This window comes from Cervus canadensis, chromosome 25 (genome assembly GCF_019320065.1).
Source record: "Cervus canadensis isolate Bull #8, Minnesota chromosome 25, ASM1932006v1, whole genome shotgun sequence".
In the NCBI taxonomy this organism is placed as follows: Eukaryota; Metazoa; Chordata; class Mammalia; order Artiodactyla; family Cervidae; genus Cervus; species Cervus canadensis.
Genome location: NC_057410.1, coordinates 45,461,510 through 45,486,558, shown reverse-complemented (window position 1 = coordinate 45,486,558; position 25,049 = coordinate 45,461,510). Strand labels below are relative to the sequence as shown.

Sequence of the window (25,049 nt, the reverse complement as noted above, 5' to 3'; positions counted from 1 at the left end):
AAATGGTGTTGAAGGAGGGTTGTCAGTATTTAGATCATGAAGGGTTCCATGAGCACTTGTTCTGGGAACAGAAAATAAGCTGTGGAGTCATAGAGATATGGAGTTCCTGAGGACAGCAGCCCAACTCTGTAGCTTGCCTATTCCCTTGTGGTATTTACAGGTTTACAAAAACCTAATGGATATTTGGATGCCATGCATGCTGTCTAGTAGTTGTACTCAAGAGCAATGGCAACGTTAGGGGGTCTCATTACAGCCTATTTTATCATTTCCATAAAATTATGTCTTGTCATGCAATGACAAGGATTTCTAAGCCATTAAGAAACTAAATTGACAACCAGTACCTAAAACAGACTAAATTTAAGTATACAGAGTTCTACTCTACAGAAGAGGTAATCCTTACTATAAAAAATGTGTGTGTCTTTAAAGCATGGTGTGTCTCATAGTTAGGTGGTTATATTTCCATTAAGAAGTCTCAGCCATACTTAGGGAGACAGGAGCAAGGTTTAGGTTCCCAAAGAAGTTGCTAGTGAACTAATCAAGAGATTAGAGCCATCTCCAAAGGGACCAGAATTCAGGGCAAGACTTCAACCAGAGGACACTTATGAAATCAAGCCAATCAAAGAGTGGATGAAAATGAGAAGAGTAGAAAAAATGGAGAACTAATGTAAAACTTTGGATGGCTAGACAAAGAAGATGCTCAAAGGTACATAACCTGTTGGGTACATAACCTGTTGGGCTTAGACAGTCAAGATTTATCCAAGCGCAAAAGTTGAAAAAGAAGACTTCTGACAACCTATGGAGTGCGATAAAATATTTGCAAACCATATGTCAGATAAGGGGATAATATCTAAAATATATAAGAAACTCATACATCTCAATGGCAACGAATAAAAGTAAAATTTTTTAAATCCAGTTAAAAATGGGCAGAGGTCATAAATGATATTTTCTCAGAGAAGATACACAAATTACCAACAGATCCAGGAAAAGATGCTAATCATCACTAATAATCAGGGAAATAAAAATCAAAGCCATAGTGAGGTATCTCCTCACACCTACTGGAATAGCGAGCATCAGCAAGGCAAGAGAGTGCAAGCCTCGAGATGTGAAGAGAAGGGGACCCTCACGCACTGTTGGTGGGAACATAGGTTTGTGCAGCCACTGTGGAAAACAGTATGGAGTTTACTGAAGATAACTTAAAAGTAGAGATACTGTATGATGCAGCGATTCCACTCCTGGGTATGCAACTGAAGTCAAGGAGATCACTGTCTCAAAAAGATGTCTGCATTCACATCTCCGCTGCAGCGTTAGTCACAACTGCCCGACGTGGAAGCAGCCTATGTGTTTGTCAACTGAGAAATGGATAATCAAAGTGTGATATATATGATAGAGTATTATTCAGCCACACACAAAAAAAGAAGACAACATGGATGGACTTCAAGGGCATTATGCTAAAAGAAATAAGTCAGATAGAGAAAGACAAATGCTGCATTATCTCCCTTTTTGTGCATGTGGAATCTATTTTTTATGTGGATGTGGAATCTATTTTTTAAAAAGAAAGACTCCTAGAAGCAGAAAGTAGAATAGTAATTGCCAGGGACTGAGGAGCAAGGGAAGTGAGAAGTTGTTGATCAAGGGGTACAAACTTCGAGGTATGAGATGGGCAAGTTCTGGGAAATCTAATGGACAGCATGGTGACATTGTTGTGTTCTATACTTGAAAGTTGCTAAGACAGTAGAGCTTAAATGCTCTTACCACACAAAAAAAGTTGTAACTATATGAACTGACAGTTGTGTTAACTAACCTTATTGTGGTAATCACTTCTCATATGTATGTCAAGTCGTCACATTGTACACCTTAAACTTATACAATGTTATATGTCAACTATATCTCAATAAATCTGGGAAGAAAAAAAGAGAAAAAGACCTTTGAATTACGGCTAGTCTTGGTTATGATTAAGCTGGGAATTTTGCCTATAAAGTAAGTGGTTTTGGTGCCTGTATCAGGATGAATCTGCAAAGGCAAAGTCTCCCTCTGCCCATTCATACAGCCCCAAACCTGTTCCTGTCCCAGCACTCTGCAGGGGTCATCAAATTATAGAGTACCTATGAATTGGGGTGGGAACTGGCAGATTCTGCTTTTGACAGTGTTACCGCCCTGACCTCACCACCCGCCTCTCTCCCCCTTGCCTTCATGATTCACAAACAGGAGGAAAGACAAGCGCCTTAGGGCTCAGCATGTAAGGTTCCTTCTGGCTGGTTCACGCTGCCCCCACACCTTCCGATGACTGACTCCTTCCTGTTACTCAGCCCCCTGTTACCTGTTACAGGTAACTTCCTGTTACCCGGCCCCCTCAGTCAGTGAGAACCTAGCTAATCAGTTTTTCTGAGTCACCTTGTTCTCCTGCAGGCATTGGTCACATCAGAGATCATGTTGAAATCTGAAAGGGTCTTGGTTTTTAACTTGCTTGCTCAAATGGCAGAGGCACAAGGAATTTTCTTGTCATTTACTGTGTTAAGAAAATAAACATATAGTCACCATGCTTGTCTTGCAAAACCCCGTGCCTTAGGTTGATGAAGTTTCAACACGTGAACACAGGAGCCGTAAACACTGATTTGGGAGTGTTTAGTACTTCGCTATTTTGTCAGTGCCAAGGAGCACCTGGAGACTTGACCACCTTTATACAGTGTAAGGGGCTGTGATGGAGAAGACAGGGAACTTGGTAGGCAAGGCGGGTCTCTGTACCAAAAATCAGCATTGCCTGAGAACAGCAGGCTTTTCTCATTTTCCTCTTCATTTGCAAGTATTCACAGTGTACTTTTTTAACTGACCAACTATTTAGTTGAAATACTTGGTTTCTCATTTCTTGGTCTGGCTTTTAAAGATATTCTTCATTTTGATTAAAATCTTAATTGCAAACCCCTTGACTGGATGTAACATTAAAAACAAAAACCGCAGACTACACATATTCAAGTAATCTGGGCTTTGGGGTAATGGGAAGGAGACCCAGATTATTAGGCCCTACAGAAGTTCCACTTAGTTATTCAACAAAAATTGAACACTTCTGGGCACTGATTAGTAAATTCAATTAGTGAATATGGCAGACAAATTTTCTGTCCTTCAGAAGTTATGTTCTACTGGAGGATTGGAAGAGGGGTATAAAAACTACCTTCTCTGGTCTGTAGCTGTACTTTCTAAAAGTACGTGGGCATTAGACTAGATTATCTATAAAGTTTCTTACAGCTCTTCATGTTCTGAAAGAAAGGAAAGAAATTTTGGAAGGCATGGCAGGGGAGTAAAATCATGGATGATTTAAAATTTCTTCCTCTTTCTGTTTATCATTGCCCCCTGATATTTTTCTATAATGAACATGCATTACCTATCAGATGGAAAAATGTTTCAGGAAACAGTAGACTTCAAACTTGGGCATTGGTTCTTAATAACCTGTAGGGAGGTCATTCATCTGTTGGTAATGAGAACCATCTTATCCTTCCATTGTCTTACTTAGCAATGAGACTTGGGAAACTGCTAAAGGAATCTTTCCCCTGCTCCTTTTCTCATTACTTTTGGGGGTGCTCCCAGCTTATTCGCTTTTCCTTGAACCTGTAAAGCTCTTTTCTACCTGGAGATGTTCTGGCACAGATCCTGGATATCGCTCTCTCTCACACACACACGCGTACACACTCAGACACATAGCCTCTTCTCACCCGTCAGTATTCACATCTCACTTTCAACGTTCCCTCTGCAGAAAGGGATCTAACTGATCTAACCATATGATTCCACTCCTCCCTTACGCTCACCACACCACCCCGGGAGTCTCTATCATACATCTATCTGCTCCTTTCTTCCAGAGCACTCTTCTCAAGTTATAATTTCATATGGATCTCTTTTCAAGTTCACTGCCTATTTCTCCTACAAGGCTGAAGTTCTATCCTGAAAACAGGGATGGTCTGGTTTGTTCACAGCTATATCCCTAGGGCCTATTATTGTTTGAGCCGATGAATAAGTGAAAGAACAAAACGGCTCCTTTGTCCTCTCTGTCAAGTTTTATTCCCAAGCAGTGGTATACTGCAGACAGTTTCTTGACAGCTTACGAGCTGCCAGCTTGCCAACTGCTAAATTTTCAGGAATTTACTAAGCCAGTTGTTAAACAGTTAGCTTGAAATTGGCCATGCTGAGCATATTTATACCACAGACATTAGCAAATGCTATGTCAAGACTTTTTTTTCCCAAAAAGGAGGTTTACCAGCACACCACTGCTCTCATCTCCTAAATCCAACTATAAACATTGAGATAGCATGACCAAAAAAACATGGCCCATAGGTTACCTAAAATCTTTCAAGAAGAAACACTTGAAATTTTTTAAAATACTAAATATATGCTACACAATTACTTTCCTATATGAAACACTTACTTTTTATAAACTCAATTATAATCTAAAATATGTGTCTCTGATCTAATGTTTTTGTTTCTATTTTTCAGATCCTTATGTGAAGATTCATCTGATGCAGAATGGCAAGAGGCTGAAGAAGAAAAAGACAACAATTAAAAAGAATACACTTAACCCCTACTACAATGAGTCATTCAGCTTTGAAGTACCCTTTGAGCAAATCCAGGTAATGTAAAACATGTTTTGTCTTCCCATTCGATTTCATTTCTTCAGACCACATAAATTAAACACACAGACCTTGTAAACTCTCAGCACACATGTCTCCACTCGGACTGCCATCCTTACTCCACGCACATCTGATGCTCCAGCTACATGGAGAGGGAAATGATAAAATATACAGCATAGGATACGCTGCTTCATCAGCAAAAGCAGCAGGCATTCTGGCAAGCAGAAATAAAGTAGGAAAAAGAACATCAACAGAACAACTCTGCTAATTCAAAAAGTACATCCACAAAAGTTAAGAGGTCAAGAAAGAATGAGCTTTAACTATTGACTCTCAAGCCACAGTATTTCTCATTATCACCTCTTTGTAGCAAAAAAAAAAAAAAAAAAAAATTAAAAAGTGAGAAAAGAAATATCTTGGTTAATGCTAGATATGCAGCATAATTAATCTTTCACCAGTAGAAAAATTAGGCCAAGTTGTATTTTTGATTGTTTAAATTCAGATTCCTGCTTCTGAGTTGGAATGGATGGTTATTTTTATAAAGATGGTACCTTAATTTGCTAGATAATATTTACTATGATTGAAAGTATTCTATTAAAAGACCCTGCAGTTAATAGGTTCAAAATAGGATCTACATGTAGCCACAAAGATAGCACATGACCTCACTACGAGGGCTTCCCTTGTGGCTCAGCTGGTAAAGAATCTGCCTGCAATGCAGGAGACCTGGGTTCGATCCCTGGGTTGAGAAGATCCCCTGGAGAAGGCAAAGGCTACCCACTCCAGTATTCTGGTTTAGAGAATTCCATAGACTGCATAGTCCATGGGGTCACAAAGTGTCAGACACAACTGAGTAACTTTCACTTTCACTTATTACTTAGCAATTCTTAAATATGTTTAGGTTTTCTTATCTCATAGTCCATAGTTAGGCTATTGGACCCAAAGTTCACATCCACTAATTATAGGCTGTTTTTACTAACCTTTAATGGGTAGCAGAGAGTCAAATTGGTTAAAGCAACACTATTTTTAAACTTTATAAAATATTTGATGTGGGTCTATCTTTTCAGTCCTATGGAAATTTGCTCATGACTTGAAGGAAAGATGAAGGGTGGGCATTAAAAACTACAGCATGGAACCTCCTACAGGTTCAGAATCACAAAAGTCAGCCAATAGTCTTCAGTTGCATATTTTTACCTTTAACCCATTCTTAAAATACAGTACTGTAAGAAATGAATCACACTTTTATTCCATGAAGAAAGTTAATAGCTACATTTATTGTATATTTATTTTGTACGTAGGCCCAAGGTACATACTTATGCACTTTACCTGCATAGGCTCATTTAATTCTTATGCTGTGAAAGAGGCATCATTATTACCCCAGTTTTATATACATATAAGGAAACTGGGGACTTCCCTGGTGGCCCAGTGATTAAGAATCCAACTGCCAATGCAGGGGACACAGGTTCGATCCCTGGCCCAGGGTGATTCTGCATGCCACAGGGCAGCTAAGCCCGTGAGCTGCAGCTACGGAAGCCACACTCTTGAGTCCATTCTCCATGACAAGAGACGCCCCTGCAGTAAGCAGCTCTCGCACCACAACTAGAGAGTAGCCCAAGTTTCCAAAACTAGAGAAACCCAGCACGCAGCAGCAAGGACTCAGCACAGCCAATAAAGAAATAATTAAACAAAAAAGGGAAACTGAGGCTCATATGTAAAACAGGAATAACAACAGAACCCACGTCAAAGCGAGATTATGCACGTAAAAGCATCTGGAACAGCGTTAAGCACATACGGACACTCAGGAGATGGTTGCCATCATTGTTATTCACAATAATATTACCTTTTTTTAACATTATCTTTTTTTCCCATCTATTTTTATTAGTTGGACGCTAATTACTTTACAATATTGTAGTGGTTTTTGCCATACATTGACATGAATAAGCCATGGATCTACATGTGTTCCCCATCCCGATCCCACCTCCCACCTCCCTCCCCATCCCATCCCTCTGGGTCTTCCCAGTGCACCAGGCCCGAGCACTTGTCTCATGCATCCAACCTGGGCTGGTGATCTGTTTCACCCTTCATAGTATACTTGTTTCAATGCTATTCTCTCAGATCATCCCACCCTCGCCTTCTCCCACAGAGTCCGAAGGTTTGTTCTGTACATCTGTGTCTCTTTTTCTGTCTTGCAAATAGGGTTATCATTACCATCTTTTTGAATTCCATATATATGCATTAGTATACTGTATTGGTCTTTATCTTTTTTAATATCTATAATATTATCTTTTTTTCAAATTAACATTTTATTAGAAAATGGATCTAACAGTAAGGTTAAAGTACTATGTAAATCAGCGTTGTCCAGCAGAATTCCATAAGGATGGGAATACCCGTGTTGTCCAGGGTGGCAGCCACCTTAACCACTACTGTAACGAGGGACTTCAGTTTTAATTTATTTAAGTTTAAACAGCTACCTGTGGAGAAGGAAACAGCAACCCACCCCAGCATTCTTGCCTGGAGAATCCCATGGACAGAGGAGCCTGGCAGGCCCTGGTCCGTAGGGTCGCAGAGAGTCGGACACACCCGAGGCGACTAAGCGCCTGTGGCTGGTAACTATTGTATAATAGAGGCCACTTTTTTAACTGCCAATAACTCCACCATCCTCACATCAGCTCACAGTTTTTATATAACCTTTCTTATATATATTTTCACAAGTCAGCAGATTGTACACGCTTATTTACTTCCCATAGCTGTTTCACAAGTAAAAGACATCGCAGATGATTCCCTGTCCCCAGTCCCTTGTTTACTAGTCTGAACCAGTGAGTTCACTGCTTTGGACCCACTGGCAAATTCAGACATCCAAAATTTCTCTGACAATTTATTTTGCAGTATTCACTTGATGAACTCTTTTTTTTTTTTTTAGTTCTGAGACTTTAGTCCTGTGGAAATTAACACCTCCTGGCATTTTGGCTTTAATTCCACAAAACTATATAAGGCAGGACATTAAAATAAAAAGTCCTATTGTAAATCTATTCCTTGGAGCTATAATTCTATACATTAAAAAAAATACATGTCCCTTTTCAACTATAAATTTCAGCAAATGCAAACGTATTGAAAAATGAAGCACATTAGAAACAAGATGTGTGCTGGGTTTCTGGGGCAGCCTTTCAGAGAAGATAGCATTTTGTCAGGACAGAGAGAGCCTGATACAGAGTCCATGAGGCATGAAAATAATGAGCACGCCTTTGACTGTTTCCTGTCTTCTCTGTTCTTTGAGTCAATTTGCTCCTTTTTCTCTTTTTTCCCCCAAGAGGCTGCTTACCTAAGCTTTGCATTTCCCTAGAGAAAATGAGCATTTAACATGCTGTGATAGGGACTTGGGTTTCATTTATCCTGAGGTTATAAGAGTGTCTTTCTGCCTCTATCCACATGAAACATGAAAGAAGCAAAATATACTGATTCCCCAAATCACATGAAAACGTAGCAAACCACCCGCCCCCACTCCCAAAAAATGTATATACTACAAACACAGCTGGAAATATTAACACAAGTCCCTCATAAGGGTATTTTGTCCTGGTTGCTACTAATGAATATGTTTCGAGGTGAAACAACCAAAACTCACTCTGACTATTCACTCCAACCTCCAAAACCCTTGTTCCCTTTGCCCACGATGTGCCCAAGTGTCTCTGCCCCCATTTCCTGCAATGAGATGGCATCCAGACAAACTCACTTGGGAAAAGTGCTCAGAACCACCATGATGCTGCTCTTGGTCCCAAATGCCATCCAATAAATAGGTGATGCTCTTGATAATGGAATCAATCCACGGCTGCGCAAAGTGGAAATTAGCTTCCTTTACTGCCCGTGTGGTGCATTCTACATTTTCAATTCCACCTTCAGAAGTGATCTTTTTCTCTGATCGGAAGCTTTGTGTGGGCGCCTCTCTCAGGATGTTCATACAGAATGCAATCCTCAGATGACAGAGCAGTATAGGGCCACAGCCGTGCAGGGTCTTCATCTGGCCCTGGTTTCCATCAGTACATTTTCTGCTTCTGTTGACTCTGGCCACCAAACATTATAAATTCCGCTGTTCTCTAAATTTTTCCTTTATCTTTTCCCTTGGTTTCTAGATTGGAACTGTTGCCTGTTTCGACTAAGCAAATCAGTTACTTAGAAAGAACTAAAATGTAAAGTGTTTCTTTCATGTCAAACTGGTATAGATTTTCTTTCACCAGTTCAAAAAAGTAAGGCACTGCTCTGCCCCCGGTCCACGCCCTCCCCTAGGGATGCTTCCCCCCGGAGAGTTCTCAGGGCAGAGGGACCCCTCTGGAAAACGGAATGCAAGGGATGATCTAATCCAACAAAAGGAGCGCGGTGATGGGGAGAAAGGTCTACCCAAGGCTACAGGGAACCAGACGCCACCTCGGGCAGCTCCCAAACCCCACTTTCACCATCGCTCCTGATGCAGGCATGCGTCCTCAACAGTATTAAATACTTACCCCAAACAAACTTCCACCTTAGTTAGAGATAACAGGTGTGCCACAGAGTAAGACAAAAAGGAATGCATGACTTTCAAAGTGGAAATCTTGCAAAATTACCCACAGTGACTTTACTTTTCATACGAAAAGAGTTTGGCATCACTGCTTCAGGCCATGAACTATTTTTTTCGTCTTCATAATCATCAGATCAGGAATTTAGCTCAATCATTCCAAATGTCACTGATTTCAAGTATCTGCCAATGATGCTAAAGAAAATAATGACTTAATTTCCCAACTAAATTTCAGGCAGTATATTGCAGGTGAAATAACTTTTTGTTCCTCTTGCTTCTATTTACAATTTGCTTTATTACAGTTTTATTTTCAACATCACACCCACATTTCCTGTGCACAAAGCACAGATATGAGAACTGGAAGGAGAAATAAAGCAGCATATAGAAGCTGTATTGATGGGACATTTCTATAAACACTGCTTTAAAATCCAGCTTCATAATAACCTACAATTAATGGTTTATTGCTCCTTTTCAAAGCTTGGCTTCTAGTTAAAATTTTATGGTAGCTAGGCATTTAAGGAAGGGATAACTAACAGAACTTCTCAAGAAATATAAGTCCACTTAGTGAAAATTATAGTTTAATTACTGTATAATTAATGGATATTTTAAAGTTCACCAGGTACATTAAATGAACATGAAAAACCAAAACAACAACAACAACAAAAAAAGTAAGGCATTAAATACGCCATCACAATATTACTCAGCCATTAAAAAGAAGGAAATAATGCCATTTAAAAAGGAGGAAATAATGCCATTTGCAATAACATGGAAGGGCCTAGAGAGTGTCCTGCTGAATAAAGTAAGTCAGACAGAAGAGAAATATCATACGACATCCCTTCCATGTGGAATCTAAAAAGAAATGATACAAATGAACTTGCCAAACAGAAAGAAACTCACAGACTTAGAAAACAAACTTACGGTTTCCAGGGGGAAGGGATAGTTAGGGACTTTGGGAAGGTCATGAACATACAGCCATATTCAAAATGAATAACCAACAAGGGCCTACGGTACAGCAGATGGAACTCTGCTCAATGTCATGTGCCAGCCTGGATGGGAGGGGGGTCCAGAGGAGCATGGATACATGTATATGTGTGGCTGAGTCCCTTTGCTGTTCCCCTGAAACTCAACCACAACATCGGTAATCAGCTACACCCCAGTACAAAATAATAAGTTTAAAGTTTGGAAAAAATAAACTAAACCCTCACAACCTAATGGAATCACTGGAGTAAATCTTGTCAGCCTAAAGGGTTATTTCCACTTGATGTCAATGCTGGATACACAGTTACTTCGTGTTTATTGAGATAATTTATGAATGAGAAAAATTATCTTTAGTTAAGTACTACTTATCGAAGACTTTCACTCTATTGTCACATTTTATACTCACAATAATCACTGATTAGCTGAAATTCTACAGTAGTTTTAAACAAAACTCTGCTGTCTCTTCCCACCTGAAATAGGATTGTAGTATATGATTGCTTTGAAAACGTATCACACACACACATACACAAAGATCTGAGTACTAATGTCAGAAATTTTGTTGATAAAACAATGGAAACAAATGGATTTAACAGTGAACACAAGTTGACATGGGCGGCGTGGCATGGTGTTTTACAACATCAACTCCAGAAACCAAACCACTCATTTCTTATATGCCTTCAGGCAGGTGATTTAACTCCTCTGAGCTTTAGCATCTTATCTGTATGACAGCAGTTAACAGGATCTAATGTTTGGACTTCCCTGGTGGCTCAGACAAAGTGTCTGCCTACAGTGTGGGTTCAATCCCTGGGTCGGGAAGATCCCCTGGAGAAGGAAATGGCAACCCATTCCAGTACTCTTGCCTGGAAAGTCCCATGGATGGAGGAGCCTGGGAGGCCGCAGTCCATGGGGTCACAAAGAGTCAGACACGACTGAGCGACTTTGCTTTCACTTTCACTTTAATGTAACTGAGCAGCTCACATGGAAGTCTTAGAACTGTGCCAAAATGAACATTTATTACGTATTTTGAAGATACTGAAGATGATGATGATGTAACAATGACAAGAGGGACTGGACCTGGGTTATGTTCCAAGTCATTTTCAGCCTTGTCCTGGTACTTGCAGGTTGCTTCTTATCTCCCAATTGCTTAGATCTCAAGGAAGCTTGGTGGTGGGACTTTATCTCTAGGGCTGGATGATTAATGTTTATTTTGTGTCCTCTCTCAGAAAGTGCAAGTGGTGGTAACTGTTTTGGACTATGACAAGATTGGCAAGAACGATGCCATCGGCAAGGTGTTCGTGGGCTACAACAGCACCGGGGCGGAGCTGCGACACTGGTCGGACATGCTGGCCAACCCCCGGCGCCCCATCGCCCAGTGGCACACCCTGCAAGTGGAGGAGGAGGTTGATGCCATGCTGGCAGTCAAGAAGTAAGGGAGAAGAAGCCTTTCTGTGTTTGCCCACATAGTGCTCTTTAGCCAGTATCTGTAAATACCTCAGTAATATGGGTCCTTTCATCTTTCCAGCCATGCGTTCCTAACACAATTCAGTGGTACTTCAAACCCTGTTTTAATTTGCACAGATTTAAACGTAGACAGCCCCAAAGCCCTCCCTCATACCACTGCCCTCCAAATCTACTCTTCTTTTAAGCAATATGATGTGTAGATAGAGCATGACGGAAATTCTTTATTGTATCACACCGTTGTATATACCAGTATGCTAAAGATTTATTTCTAGTTTGTGTATTTGTATGTTGTAAGCGTTTCCTAATCTGTGTATATCTAGATGTTTTTAATAAGATGTTCTATTTTAAACTATGTAAATTGACTGAGATATAGGAGAGCTGATAATATATTATACGGTAAATAGAGTATCATCTGCATTCCAGCAAAAATCTCAACTTGTGAGGCACTAGTACAGTGAAACTGACATCTTAAAGGATAACTTAAACCTGAGCTTTCTATTGAATCATATGAGCACCAAGATACACTTACACCACAAATTCGGTGGGTGAATCCAATTTTGTAGAACTTCTTCACAGGCAAATTAGCATGATCTGAGCAGCATCCAGCGTGACCTCCAGGAGTTACAGCCACAAACAGAATCGCATCCATCTGCGCATATCTACAGGGCTCAAGTCAGAGCTTACTCTGACATTCGAGGAAGCGACTGAGCAGTGGTCAGTGACTCCATGTTACTGCAGAGTAACGCCATGATGGTGTTGCGCGTGTGTGCATGTGTGTGTGTGTACACACCTGCATTTGTCTGGGGGTGGGAGGGATGGGAAGGAAGCAGAGGAGAGGAGAAGTCGGCATTTTGAAATGTTGCCTGACCATTCAAAGAGAAAAGCAGCTCTCCGATCTCACCTTCACAAACAAAGAGCACCCTGTGAATTCTGTTCCAGCTGTCACACCTACAATGATTCCAAAGGTTTGCACATCAGACTTCATCACAAAATATTTTATTATATCGGATTAGAAGGAATGCAGAATATTTTTAACACAGCAATCTGTGCTTATGACACAAAATTACTTTGTGGCAAACAGACAGTATTGTAATCCCATCAAAAGAGGAAGGAAAGAATTAGCCATAGTTCTGAATGCACTTCCATTAAGCCAAAACAGACAGCTAGCTAGTGATCTTTTTATATGCTCTTTTTACGTAAATAAGTTTTAATTTGTCCTTTAAAAAAAAAAAAAAAAGGTGAAACACAACCAAGAACAAGTTCTAGAAAACTGAAGCAACCTCTTATGTATACTAGATGCTTGATTTAGGAGGAGTTTTTAAATGTTTTCACTGTTCTTCTGTAGTGAATGGCACTATTATGAAGCTACTAGTCATTCCATAAGAGTCTTAAAGGACTGCTCTGCGTACACTGTGACTGCTGTGTGTGCTTAGACACCTAACGTAGTTTCCTCAGTGGGTAGCACTCAATCTATTCCTTAGTGATATTGTAACAATACTGCCATCCCCTCCTACTGCACTGCCCAAGGTGTGTGTAGCACAAACAGTTCTCATTACAAAGGACCAACTCAGCACTGAAACGCTATGCATAGGATGAGAGTGATGCGAAGCCTGAGGTGGACCACACAGCGTTTTGTCAAGCACTGTGCAATATACCATAATGATCCCCGCTGCAGTAGACCACCACGTCGCCCAAGGGCAGCCTCTGATCTCACACTGCATCTAGCCTTTTCTCCCACCAACCTCTGTGGTTCCTTCTCCCTCCCAGGCCAGAGAGAGTAGGAATGCTCTGAAGGCAAAGTCTGTCTTCAAAAATCCCAAAACAAAGTGGAAGGAAGCTAAGCATTAGCCTCACGTTCAGGCTTTTGGATTTCGTGCCACGGTTCTTAAAACCTCAAAGAGAATTCAAAAAGGGCTAATGGGAAGCTTCAATCGTAGGGTTGGCTTTTTCCTGAGAAAACTAGAATTCCTGTCTAGTTCTCTCCTCATCAAAGCAGAGGCCAGCCCTTTGGCCTTTCAGCCCAGTCGTAGCAGACGCCTTGGGACTGGGATAGACTTGAAGGACGAGGGGAGAATAACACCTCCCCCTTCCGTGGATGCGCCACAGTTTTTTCAAAAAGTAGACAGTAGAAAATGCACAAGTCCTGATGTGAGATTAAACACCTGCTTTAAAAAGATTCAAATGAGACTCCTTCCGATTTAAAAGATAAGACCCTACCAAAGCGAGGGAGTTGACTGACTTTTTTAAGTTCCTTGAATGTCAGAAATTGACATTTAAGTTCACCATATTCAGCTCTAAGTTGTTCGCACCGAAACAAACATTTTGAAACAAGCAGGTTCGAGCTGCCAAGTACACACCATTTCTTGCGTTAAAGCACGACTAATGCGTTCTCTTGCAACACTGCCAGACATGGGATATTGTCACCATAGAATCAGTTGGTACTACGCCACCCATCACAAGTCAGTGACCGATCCTGCTTCAAGACTGAGACTCATCCTCCAATAAGCCACACGTACCCTTCTGACAAAGCTGTGCAAAGTACTAGAATCTGATGCTCTGGAACGATCCTCGTTGCCTTTGTGTATATTTACTGCCTGCTTGAGTGCTTCTCTGTGTGGATTTTCTCTGTATCTTGTAGAAATGTTGGGGTGTTTTCTTCTGCCATATGGCTCGTGGCCCGCGAGCCAACTACTTTAGCTGTATTTTACCTTCATTTTTGATGAGGTGGTTTAAATTTTGTTTCATTTCGTGTAGTGAATTCCACAGTAGTTTTCTGATTGTTGTTAACAATGACTTAACATATTACATGGATATTCAATAAAAATGTTTTATTTCCTGTTGATGTTGCCGCCTGTCAACTCTTTTTCTTACCTGATCCTGGTGGGGAGTCCATGGCATACTGACTTTGGGGCCAGCTGGAAGCAGAGGCAGCTAAACAAAAGCTTGCCCTGAATGCCAGCCCCTGTGCCCATGAAGACAGAATGGCTGGAGAGGGAAAACTGCCCAGAGGGCATCTGGCCGTTCCCGCCCAGTGCCATTCCCAACACGTGCTTCTCTGCTCCTACGTATCACCAGTTCCCCAGGTACGCCTTCTGGCTCCCTGCTTTGCCCCAAATCTGTCCTCCTTTTATACTCCAGAGCCCAAGTCCCAGAAGCCTCTCCAGAATGGGACGAAATAAAAATACAATATTTTAAAGCCCATTTTCAAAGGAGAGCATGACACATTAAATTCCCTGCCCACTGCAATTACTAGGTAAAACAAGTAAATATCTCTCCTTCACTAAATTCAACAGTTATCAGGGGCCCGCTGTGTACTGTGCTTTTCCTGGGTGATGCAGAGACAACAAATGATGTCAGAAGGTTCACGTGGTCCCAGTGTCAGGCAGACATGTAAATATACCATCCCAAGGGACTTCCCCGGTTGGCCAATGGTTAAGAATCTGGCTTGCAATGCAGGCAACTCAGGTTGAAGGTACCACATGCCTCAGGGTAACCAAGCCTGCGGGCGACAGCTAGAGAACCAGAGCCCTGCATCATGCAACAAAGATCCCTCACGTCTCAACCAAGACACAAGGCAGACAAATAAATATGTTGTTTTTTTTACAAAAATACCCTATCTCAAGACACTGTGACGTGTACTGAGTCCCTGAGAACTCTCCCCAGCTCCATCCTAGTGGACACCGTGGCGGGCCATCGCCACTCCCCTTCAGCCTGTGGAATCTGCTAGAAGCACTGCCTGCTGACAGCTCACAGCCGCGTCCCTCTGCCCTCCATCAGGAAGACTGCCTTACCTGAGGTCACGCATCCTCCCGGGGGCAGCTCACATTCCGTGACCTGGTGACTTAATCAACACAGGTTTCCTTTCTCACAGTTACAGAGGTGGAAGGCTGAGACCAAGGTGCTTCTTCTGAGGTCTCTCTCCTTGGCTTGTAGGCGGCATCCTATCCCTGCATCTTCAATGGACTTCCCTCTGTGTGTGTCTGTGTCCTAACTTCTTATAAGGACATGGGGCACGTTGAATTAGGGTCCACCCTAATGACTTTATACTTCATGACTTCTTCAAGCACCCTATCTCCAGACACAGACACATTCTGAGGTAATGGGGCACTCGGACTTCAATATAGAAATTGGGGGTGGGGCGCAGTAGAGCCCATCACACCACCCCTAAGGCTGCAAACACAAAATGGAGATGTTAACATAGCCCGTAACTATAGAGGAGGGGCCAGGACCTGTGGGAATCACCGTGGAAACACCACAGGGTCAGGTGCCAGGGCTATGACCCACAGAGGCTCTGCAGTGCAAGTCCTAGAGCTGCCAGAAGATGGTGTCCAGTATCGGCTCACTCTTGCTAGAGAAAGCCAACAGAAGATGGAAATAGGAGGAGGATTCCCTCCGCCCCTCTCCTCCCTGCCAGCTCAGCCAGGGGCCCCCACCTGCAGAACCTCATCCCAGCCAGCTGGGCCAGGAGTCCAGGAGACAGCCTGCTGGGTCTTAGCGCCCACCACCTTTGGCACAACCAGCTCAAAAAGGTGGGGATGAGGGTGGAGCAAAAGCGAGCAAAGGACCAACACATCAGGTGTCTCAGTCCAGCGGTCCCCAACCTTTTCGGCACCAGGGGCCAGTTTTGTGGAAGACAATGTTTCCATGGGCCAGGGTGGAGAAGGGAAGGATGGTTTCGGTTTCACCAGCCACGCACAGCCTGCTGTGTGGCCCAGGTCCTAACGGACCACGGACCAGAACCAGTCGGTGGCCCAAAGTCAAGGCACCAACAGGTTCAGTGTCTGGTGAGAGGTGGTCTTCTTACTGAATTCTCCCACAGTGGAAGGGATGAGGGAGCTCTCTGGGGTCCCTTTTATCAGGGCACAATCCTAATCATAAAGGTTCCACCCTAGTAACCTAGTCACCCCAAAGGTCCCCTACCATTTTAATACAATCACTTAAGTATTAGGATTTCAACATAAGAGTTTAGGGGAGACAGAAACATTTGGTCCATAACATTAGGAAACCTTTGAGCAACTGCACAGACTTTCTAAACACTCAAGTTCCCTTCTCCTAAGATTCGGGTGTTCCTGTCTGAGCCACACCTGATGAAACAGAGGCAAGAAATCACACTCTTCCTCCATTTATGCAGAGGTGACTCTTACAGATCTGAAAATTCCAACCCTGTGTGCAGTCACCGGCTCCCTGCAACACTCTATTAATATGCACAGGACTCTTTGATGTTTAGCAATTGATTTAAGCTGCACACAAATCTCTACTGTAAAATAGTTAGATGGTGACTTTGGAATAAGAAGGTAAAAAAAAAACAAAAAACAGGAAAGTAAAAATGAGAAATAGCCTGATACTAACTGTACAAAGAAAATTTCCAAAGCATACGGAATAATAATTATGCGGGAGGAACCATCAAGAGGGAGCAGTAATAAAGGCACCGTGCAAACCTGCTGATGACTTGTGTGATCTGAGTTCTGGGGCTGCCTGTGAGTTACCTGCATTGTAAAGCCTGCATTTCAGCTATACCAATTTCCTCCCTGTCCCCAACCACATGCATCCCCAAAGTTCCCACACTCATCCTTCTTCTTGGACAGTGAGCATCTTGCCAGCAAGGGCTTTTTCCCTGTGCAGAGTGGGCTTGCCCTTGCCAGGACGCACACAAAGGTAAAAAGGATTTCGTACTGTAAAAAGGAAGGGCTCACTGCCTTCTCCCCATCCGCTTTACCTCGGTCACTTCCTGCCTCCTCTGGCAGGGGAGTGCAGCAAAGAGCTGACGACCTTTATAGGCAGGATTGTTTGAGTTGCCTCTGCAAGACACCCAATTTAAGCTGCACTAAGGGAAAAAAAGAGAGCAAGGGAAAGGGATGCAGGGGAGGGAGAGAGAGATAGAGACAATAAGAGAGACGGGAGGAACTATTGGCTCATCTAACCAGGAAGTTCAAGTTATGATCCCATTCAGGAACAGCTGGGTCAAGGGCCACACACAACGTCATCATTCTCTTTCTTCCCCCCCACTCCCATCCAATTCTGTTCCCACTGTTACTTCATTGCCAAGTTCCAGTGTCTCCGCAACGGCCCCTCCCACCTTCAAACGTCTGTTCTTCCAGCTTAGCATTCTTGTAGAGAGTGCCACTTTCACAATTACGCCACTAGAGCTCCCAGACCTGAATCAACCTGCCTGGGGAGAGTGCCCTCCCTCAGATGACCACTGTAGCCACATGAGGCAGTGTTCACTTTGGCCAAGCCTAGGTCATGGCTCAGCCCAACAGCCACAGAGAGGAAGCAGAGATAGGTCCTCAAGAGGAAAATCAAAGGGCTCTCACCAAGGAAGAAAAGTGGGTACGGAGCAGACAAAAACAACGGGCATCTGCCCTTTAGGTCCTGGTTCACCTCTGCCCAAAGAGAAGGGATGCTGAGGACACAAAGTCATGGCCTGGTCATTTTCCCTTTGGACCAAAAGCACCATGAGAAAGGAAATTTCAGAAGTATATGCACGACCTTTCAATGACCTGCAAACAGTCATTCACCTTCCTTCTTAGTACCAGGGAAAACAGTCCTCTGCTCTATATTTTAGGCAGCCTCTTTTGGAGAGCGGTAAGATATTGACACAACTTTAGATTCCTGAATTGGTTAATATTACAGAAACTTAACAGGTTGGTGAGTGAAGTGGAAAGGGAAGGAAGGTTGTAGAGACACTCGGGCAGTTAGGGGAAGGAGAGAGAGGTCACATTTGGTTCCCCAGGCACTGTCTCTGGGAAGTGCAGCAGAGGTTCTCAGGCCTAGCCCTGTGTTCCTCCAGCCACCCATAAGCCCCACTGCCTCTGACCATTAGGCAAACAACAATGCTGTTTAGAGTAACGATGCCTGAAAGACACACCACTTTCCTTGAACATACTGAAGTTTTTTTCTTTTTAATTCAGGGGAAAATGAACACATTTCCGAATATTAAAGCACTGCTTCCTCCAGCAAATGTGAGATAGTCAGATGATTTATAAATCATAAAAAGGAACGGGACAATCGCTCCTTGACTAATTTCCTCTCACTGTCACAGTTGCCTCATTTTCTGACATTTCCCTAAAATCTGTGCTGCTGGCTTCTGAGAGCCAGAACTCAGACTCAGCTGACTCAAATCAGGCAGGCTCGGGACAGTCATTTATAGGTTGAGCGATGCATTAGCTTTGGCTTTGCCTCTAGCCAGGATGATCCCAGCGTGCGTCCCACAGCCAGGAAGAAACCATCTGACCTCTTCTGCCCTCACCCCCAGGACTCATCACCCAAGCCTGCATTTTTCACCCCGAAAAGGTTCTCTTACTTCACCAGGAGTTCTTCAGGAAGAGATAGATCATCTCTACATATTTATTTAATACCTGACCACGGCTGGCTCAGTGGTAAAGAATCCACCCACCAACACAGGAGACATAGGTTCAATCCCTGGTCTGGGAAGATCCCCTGGGAGCCACCACTGAGCCTGCGCTGCAGAACCGGAAGCCACAACTACTGAGCCCTCATGCCGCACCTACTGCGTGCCGCATCCCGAATGCTCCAGAGCATGGGCCCGGCAACAAGAGGACCCCAGGCACCACAACTAGAGAATAGCCCAAGCAGCAGTGAAGACCCAGCACAGCCAAATCAATAAACAAAATCACTTTCCAACAAATTCTTATCCTGAACTGAGTGTAGGCCTTTGGCTGGGAGTCTCAGGCAGACTGAAGTGGGGTCACGTTAGGAAGGAACTGTGTCTCCCTCAAAGTTCACAAGTCGAAACCCCAACTCACAAGGCTGCAGAAGGGGACTCTGCTTGGAGATGGGGCTTTTAAAGAGCCGATCGCATCACCAGGAGCCACTAGTGTGGGCTCTACTCCAATCTGGCTGATGTCCTTCTAAGAAGAGGCGCTTAGGACGCAGAAAAGCCAGGGCTGCACACACACCGAGGGAAGACCACGTGCAGAGGCAGCAGGAGGGCAGTCATCCGCAAGCCAAGGAGAGGGACCTCAGAGGCAGCCAGCCCTGCTAGCACCTCCCATGCAGCCCCCAGCACCATGAGAAAACAAATGTGTCTTGCTTGAGACTCCCCATCTGGGCTGTTTTATTACATCAATCCTGGGAAATGGATGCAGGGTTCATCCACTTGGGCCTTGACAGGACTCAGAATGCTTCAGCCCAAGTGAAACCAGGCTTCCCAGGACAGCACATCAGACCTCTCTGACCCTGTCTTACCTGAAACAGAATAGACTCTCTCTTTCTAAAGTCGGTCCCCACACAGACCAGTCCCCTCGTGCTGCCCGCTTCTTGCCTCCCGGGCGATGCCGCATCTCTCCTCCAGCCCCATCTGCACCCTCCCAGTCCACATCTTTCTTTCCCCAGAGTGACTACTAGCCTATAAGATGCTGGACTCTGGGGACTTCCCTGGTGGTCCAGTGGCTAAGACTCCCTGCTCCCAGTGCAGGGACCCCAGGTCCTATCCCTAGTCTGGGAACTAGAACCCACAGGCTGCCACTAAAGATCCCACAAGCAGAAACGAAGACCCAGTACAGCCAAATAAATAAATAATTAAAAAAAAAAAAAAACCAAACTCTGGATTCTGGACACAGGGACAGGAGGGGGTTTATACACACGTTGTGTCTCCTTTGTCTCAGATGCAAAGTCAGTGTTCTCCAGAGAAACACAGAAGTAACACAATATGTGTGTGTACATATGGATGTACGTATACATGCATATGCACATATATAGGGATAGAGGGGGCTTCCCTGGTAGCTCAGATGGTAGAGAGTCCTCCTGCAATGTGTAAGACACAGGTTCAATCCCTGGGTTGGGAAGATCCCCTGGAGAAGGAAATGGCAACCCACTCCAGTATTCTGGCCTGGAGAAACTCATGGACGGAGGAGCCTGGCGGACTACAGTCCATGTGTGGCAAAGAGCGACTGAGTGACTAGGCAGGCACACACGCATAGAGAGAGACCAAGAGAGGGAGAGATCTTAAGGAATTCACTCACACATTTGTGGAGATTCATGGAAGAACGACAGTTCTTGCTCAGAGAAGATCCAATTTTTCTTCTATTAAGGTCTTCAACTGATTGGGCGAGGCCCACTCACATTATGGAGAGTAATCTGCTTTACTTAAAGTCCACTGATTTAAATGTTAATCTTGTTCCTAAAATATCTTCACAGAAATATCCAGAATAACATTTAATCAAATATCTGAGCATTGTGAACCAGCCAAGTCGGCACACAAATTTAACCATCACATGTGTCTTCCTTGTACTAAGTTGTTTTGCCTCTTCCTTGCTTCACCGGTTACAGGACCCACATACAAATGATAGACACAAGCCACATGTGGCTGCTGAGCATTTGAAATAGGGCTAGTCCAAGCTGAGATGTGCTACACATGTAAAAATACGTGTCAGATATCAAAGACTAGGTATAATTTTTTTAAGTATGTGAAATAGCTTGATAATAATTTTTTTACATTGATTTCACCTAGAAATGATCATGGGGTATATGTTGAATACATTTGCTTCCTGTAGCCACCATACAAATTATTACAAACTTATTGGCCCAAAAGGGCACAAATTTATTATCTTACGTTTCTGTAGTTCAGAAGTCTGAACGGGGTCTCGTTCGGCTGAGGCGGTTGCCCACAGTCCTTGTCTGGTGGCCTCCCGTTTCATGCAGCCCTATCTCCTCTCCGGCCTTTCCTCCTTCTCTCTAGCCACAGACAAAGCTCTCCATTTGGAAGGACTCGTGTGATGAAATTGGGCCCACCTGGATAATTCAACACACTCTCCTCGTGGCAATGTCCTTAACCGTGGGTGCATGCACGCTGTCACTTCAGCTGTGTCCAGCTCTTCGTGAACCTACGGACTGTAGCCTACCAGGCTGCTCTGTCCATGGAATTCTCCAGACAAGACTACTGGAGCGGGTTGCCATACCCTCCGCCAGGGTGTCTTCCCAACCCGGGGATTGAACCCGGGTCTCCTGCATTGCCTGCAGATACTTTACCACTAGCATCACCTGGGAAGCTCATCCTTAACATTGATCATGGCTAAATCCCTTTGCCATGTAAGAAACATACTCACATTTCAGAGATCATGGACATCCTTGGGGTCATCATTCTATCATGTTGTTCTATATAAATATTATTACAATTATAATAATTCATTTTAATAGTAAACATTATTAACTTCACTTTTTAAACTTTTCTCCACATGGCTACTAAAATATTTTAAGTTACCTATGTGGCCCCCTTTTGTAGCTCACATTATATTTTTATTGGACAACATGATATTAGAAGTTGAGAAATACAGAGATCAAGAGACATCAAAAGTTACGAATCAAGTCAATAACAGTGCTAACAACTTTGAAAGTGGCTCAAGTTTAGGGCTCAGACTTCCCTTTCCATTGTCATCCTGCCTAATGACTTTAATGCTGTTTATGTGATGATGACTCCAAACTTTTTATTTCCAGCCCAGACCTCGTCTTTGAATGCTGGTCTCATATATCTGACTGCCTACTCAATATTTCATTTGGATGCCTAATAGCAACTCAAATGTAACATGACTATTTGAACCCTTTTTCTTGCCCAGTACCAAACCCACTCTCTATCCTACCTTGCTGTTGGTATAGTTTTCCCCCATCTCAGTAAGACCCCAAACCTCAAAGGTAACAATGACCACGCTTGTTGTTTCCTGACCCACATGAAATATATCAGCCAGTTCAGTCAGTTCCACCTGTGAATACACCCGATGCCTGCTCCTTCTCAGCACCCTCCCATCTGGTCCAAGTCACCTTTGTCTTTTACATGGTTGACTCAGCCCTGTAACTTGCCCCTATAATTTTATCCTTCTCCCTTTCAGTTTATTTTTAATAGAGCAGCCAAAACTATCATGTTAAGACACATAGGTCATGTCATTCTTCATCCTAAAAGTCTCCAATGATTTTCCACCTCAGTCGAAAGCAAAGCTGAATTCCTTCCCAGGTTTTACAAGACCCTGCGTGATGCAGACCACAGCTACTGCTCTGACCTCGCCACTCAGCATTCTCACAGCATTCTCAGCAGCTCACACCGCTGCTACTCAGACAAGCAAACGAGCTCCCGCCCCAGGGCCTTGGCACCTGCTGCACTTGCTGGTCCCTCCACTTCAGCAGTCATTCTCCAGGCAGCCCGTCACTCATCCCCTCATTTCAAGTCCTCAGTCACACACCGACTTTCACCACCCTCATTCCTTTATCCTCTATCCCCCTACCCGCCTTATTTCTCCCCATGAAACAACACTGCTTGGCATGCTAGATATTTTCTTATTTATCTGTTTATTGGTTGTTTATTTTTTTATATTTATTTATTTATTTGGCTGCAACAGGTCTCAGTTGCAGCACACGGGACCTTCAATCTCTGTTGTAGCATGAAGGATCTTTTTGTTTTTTTTTTTAAGTTTCTTTAGTTGTGGCATTCAAACTCTTAGTTGTGGCGTGTGGATCTAGTTCCCTGCCCAGGGATTGAACCGAGGCCCCCGCCTTTGGAGCGCAGAGTCTTAGACACTGGACCACCAGGCAAGTCCCTACGGGCTGTTTCTCCTCAGAGAAATGTACCCTTAGGGACCGAGCTTTCACCTGCTCTGCTCGGGCCGGGAATGGCGCCTGGCACATAGTGGTAAGTGCTCGGTCGTCCCATCATGTCCAATCTGTGCGATCCTACAGACTGTATCCTGATCGTAGGTACTCAATACATATGGATCAATAACTGCATAAATTAACTGACTCAGAATTAGTCATGTTAGGCCGAATAGTTAAGGATGAGCTAGATAATGGTGCATTCACTATTTTTTTCAGAGCTGTATTATTTCGTTCTAGGAGATCTCTAGAGGCATCTCTTAAGACTTATCAACCACTTCAGCCAGTTTTCAGATGAGAATTTCCTCTTCAAAGAGCTAGTGGTTTCAAATCCTAGTTGCCCTTTTGCCATTCGAAATCAGTTTTTCTCACTTAGATAATTGTTTAAATCTAGTCTTTAGAGATGACAGGGGGAAATGTAGATAATTGCTGCTACAATAAATGGAAAAGCAGCAAAATTACTGATATTTTCAGTTCATTTAATCCCTAATCAACTGTCAAGCAAAACATCCTTCCCTACTGACAGCCGCAGTTAGCAAACTAAGGGGCCTGCTTGTCTCAGGCTCCTGCCACATCAGGAGACTCAGAAAGTGGGCTAATTGCCTATCACTTAAGGAAGATGGGAAAAGGCACGTTATATTTTCTTATTACTGTACAACTTCATTTCTCTATTTGCTAATGTGTTTAGAGATGGTGATGTCAACTTCTGAATTGCATTTTTTTCAATCCATACAGAAAACAGCTGTTCAAAACTTTGAAGTAAATTTTCCCTTTGCTTTATACTCTTCTGAAAATAACATTGCACTGGGACATTGGTGTCTGTATGCAACACTGGCATGTTTTAAAGAAACTTTCAAACTACCAACAAACTTCATGTTCTTTCCCTAAAGCCTTGAGGTAATGGCTACATTTTCTCCCCAATTGTTACCAGTCTCATAACCCTTAAAGACATAAAAAGCAGCAGCTGCTCTGCTAAATCAATTACAAGAAAATTGGATCTAAGAAGAGTATTCCAAGGTTGAAAAGAAATATCATAATTCATCATTTGAGGACAGTAGAAACTCTTGCCCTACCAGACAGTGAAAAGTTAGATGGTCATCATACTACACAGATACAAAAATGGGATGAAATAAAAAGTCCACAAGAAACCAAAATACATGTAAGAATTCAGTATATGAAAAAGTAGCTATTTCAATAGACTTTTTTTTAAAGTAGACGGTCTTATAACTGTTCCATTAGTTGGAAAAGAAAATATTTCATTCTACATCAGGTAGGAATGTCCTGGATTCAAGTAATAAAAACAACAACAGAAACTAATGGAGATTTAAGACACATTAAGGCTTAACACGAAGCCCAAAGGGAGGCAGTCCAAGGATTGATTTAGCACCTTAACAATGTTTTTAAGCACCCAGACTCTTTTCATCTTTCCTCTTCACAATCCTCAGTGGGTTGGCTTTCTGTCCTTGGGTTGGTTGTCTCATCATCCAAAATAGCTGTCATAACTGAAGATATCAAGTGTTCACAAACTGAAGCAAGAGGTAGAGGTAGGTCAGGCCAGTGAGAAAGAACCTTCTCTCAGTGTCTTTCTCCTTTTATCAGAAAGTTAAACTGTCTTTCCAGAAAACCCCGAGAGGAAATCCTCCTCTCATTGACATGGTGAGGTCCAGACCATTCCTTGTTGAAAAGAATGAAGGCTTACTTATTCAAAAGTATATGACTTTTTCATTCTCTGTTGTTGAGAGGTAGAAAACAGAAAAGACATGAAAACATATCCTTAGTCATTCATATCAGACATATGCTTTTGGCCATAATTACAATTATACAGTGAGAGTGACAAATAGATTCAAGGGATTAGATCTGAT

General features: G+C 43.0%; 1 protein-coding gene across 2 annotated transcripts in view; it reads left to right on the top strand.

Annotated features, from left to right (window-relative positions):
• The window catches only part of SYT1 (synaptotagmin 1), a 583,367-nt gene extending 568,938 nt beyond the window's left edge, over window positions 1-14,429 (top strand). For both annotated transcript variants that reach the window (XM_043447114.1, XM_043447113.1), the window contains exons 10-11: window positions 4,480-4,613; window positions 11,352-14,429. In XM_043447114.1, coding sequence (XP_043303049.1) covers window positions 4,480-4,613; window positions 11,352-11,558 — 341 coding nt within the window. In that variant the 3' untranslated portion in view covers window positions 11,559-14,429. The remainder of the gene's footprint in view (window positions 1-4,479; window positions 4,614-11,351) is intronic.
• The last annotated feature ends 10,620 nt before the right edge of the window (window positions 14,430-25,049 follow it).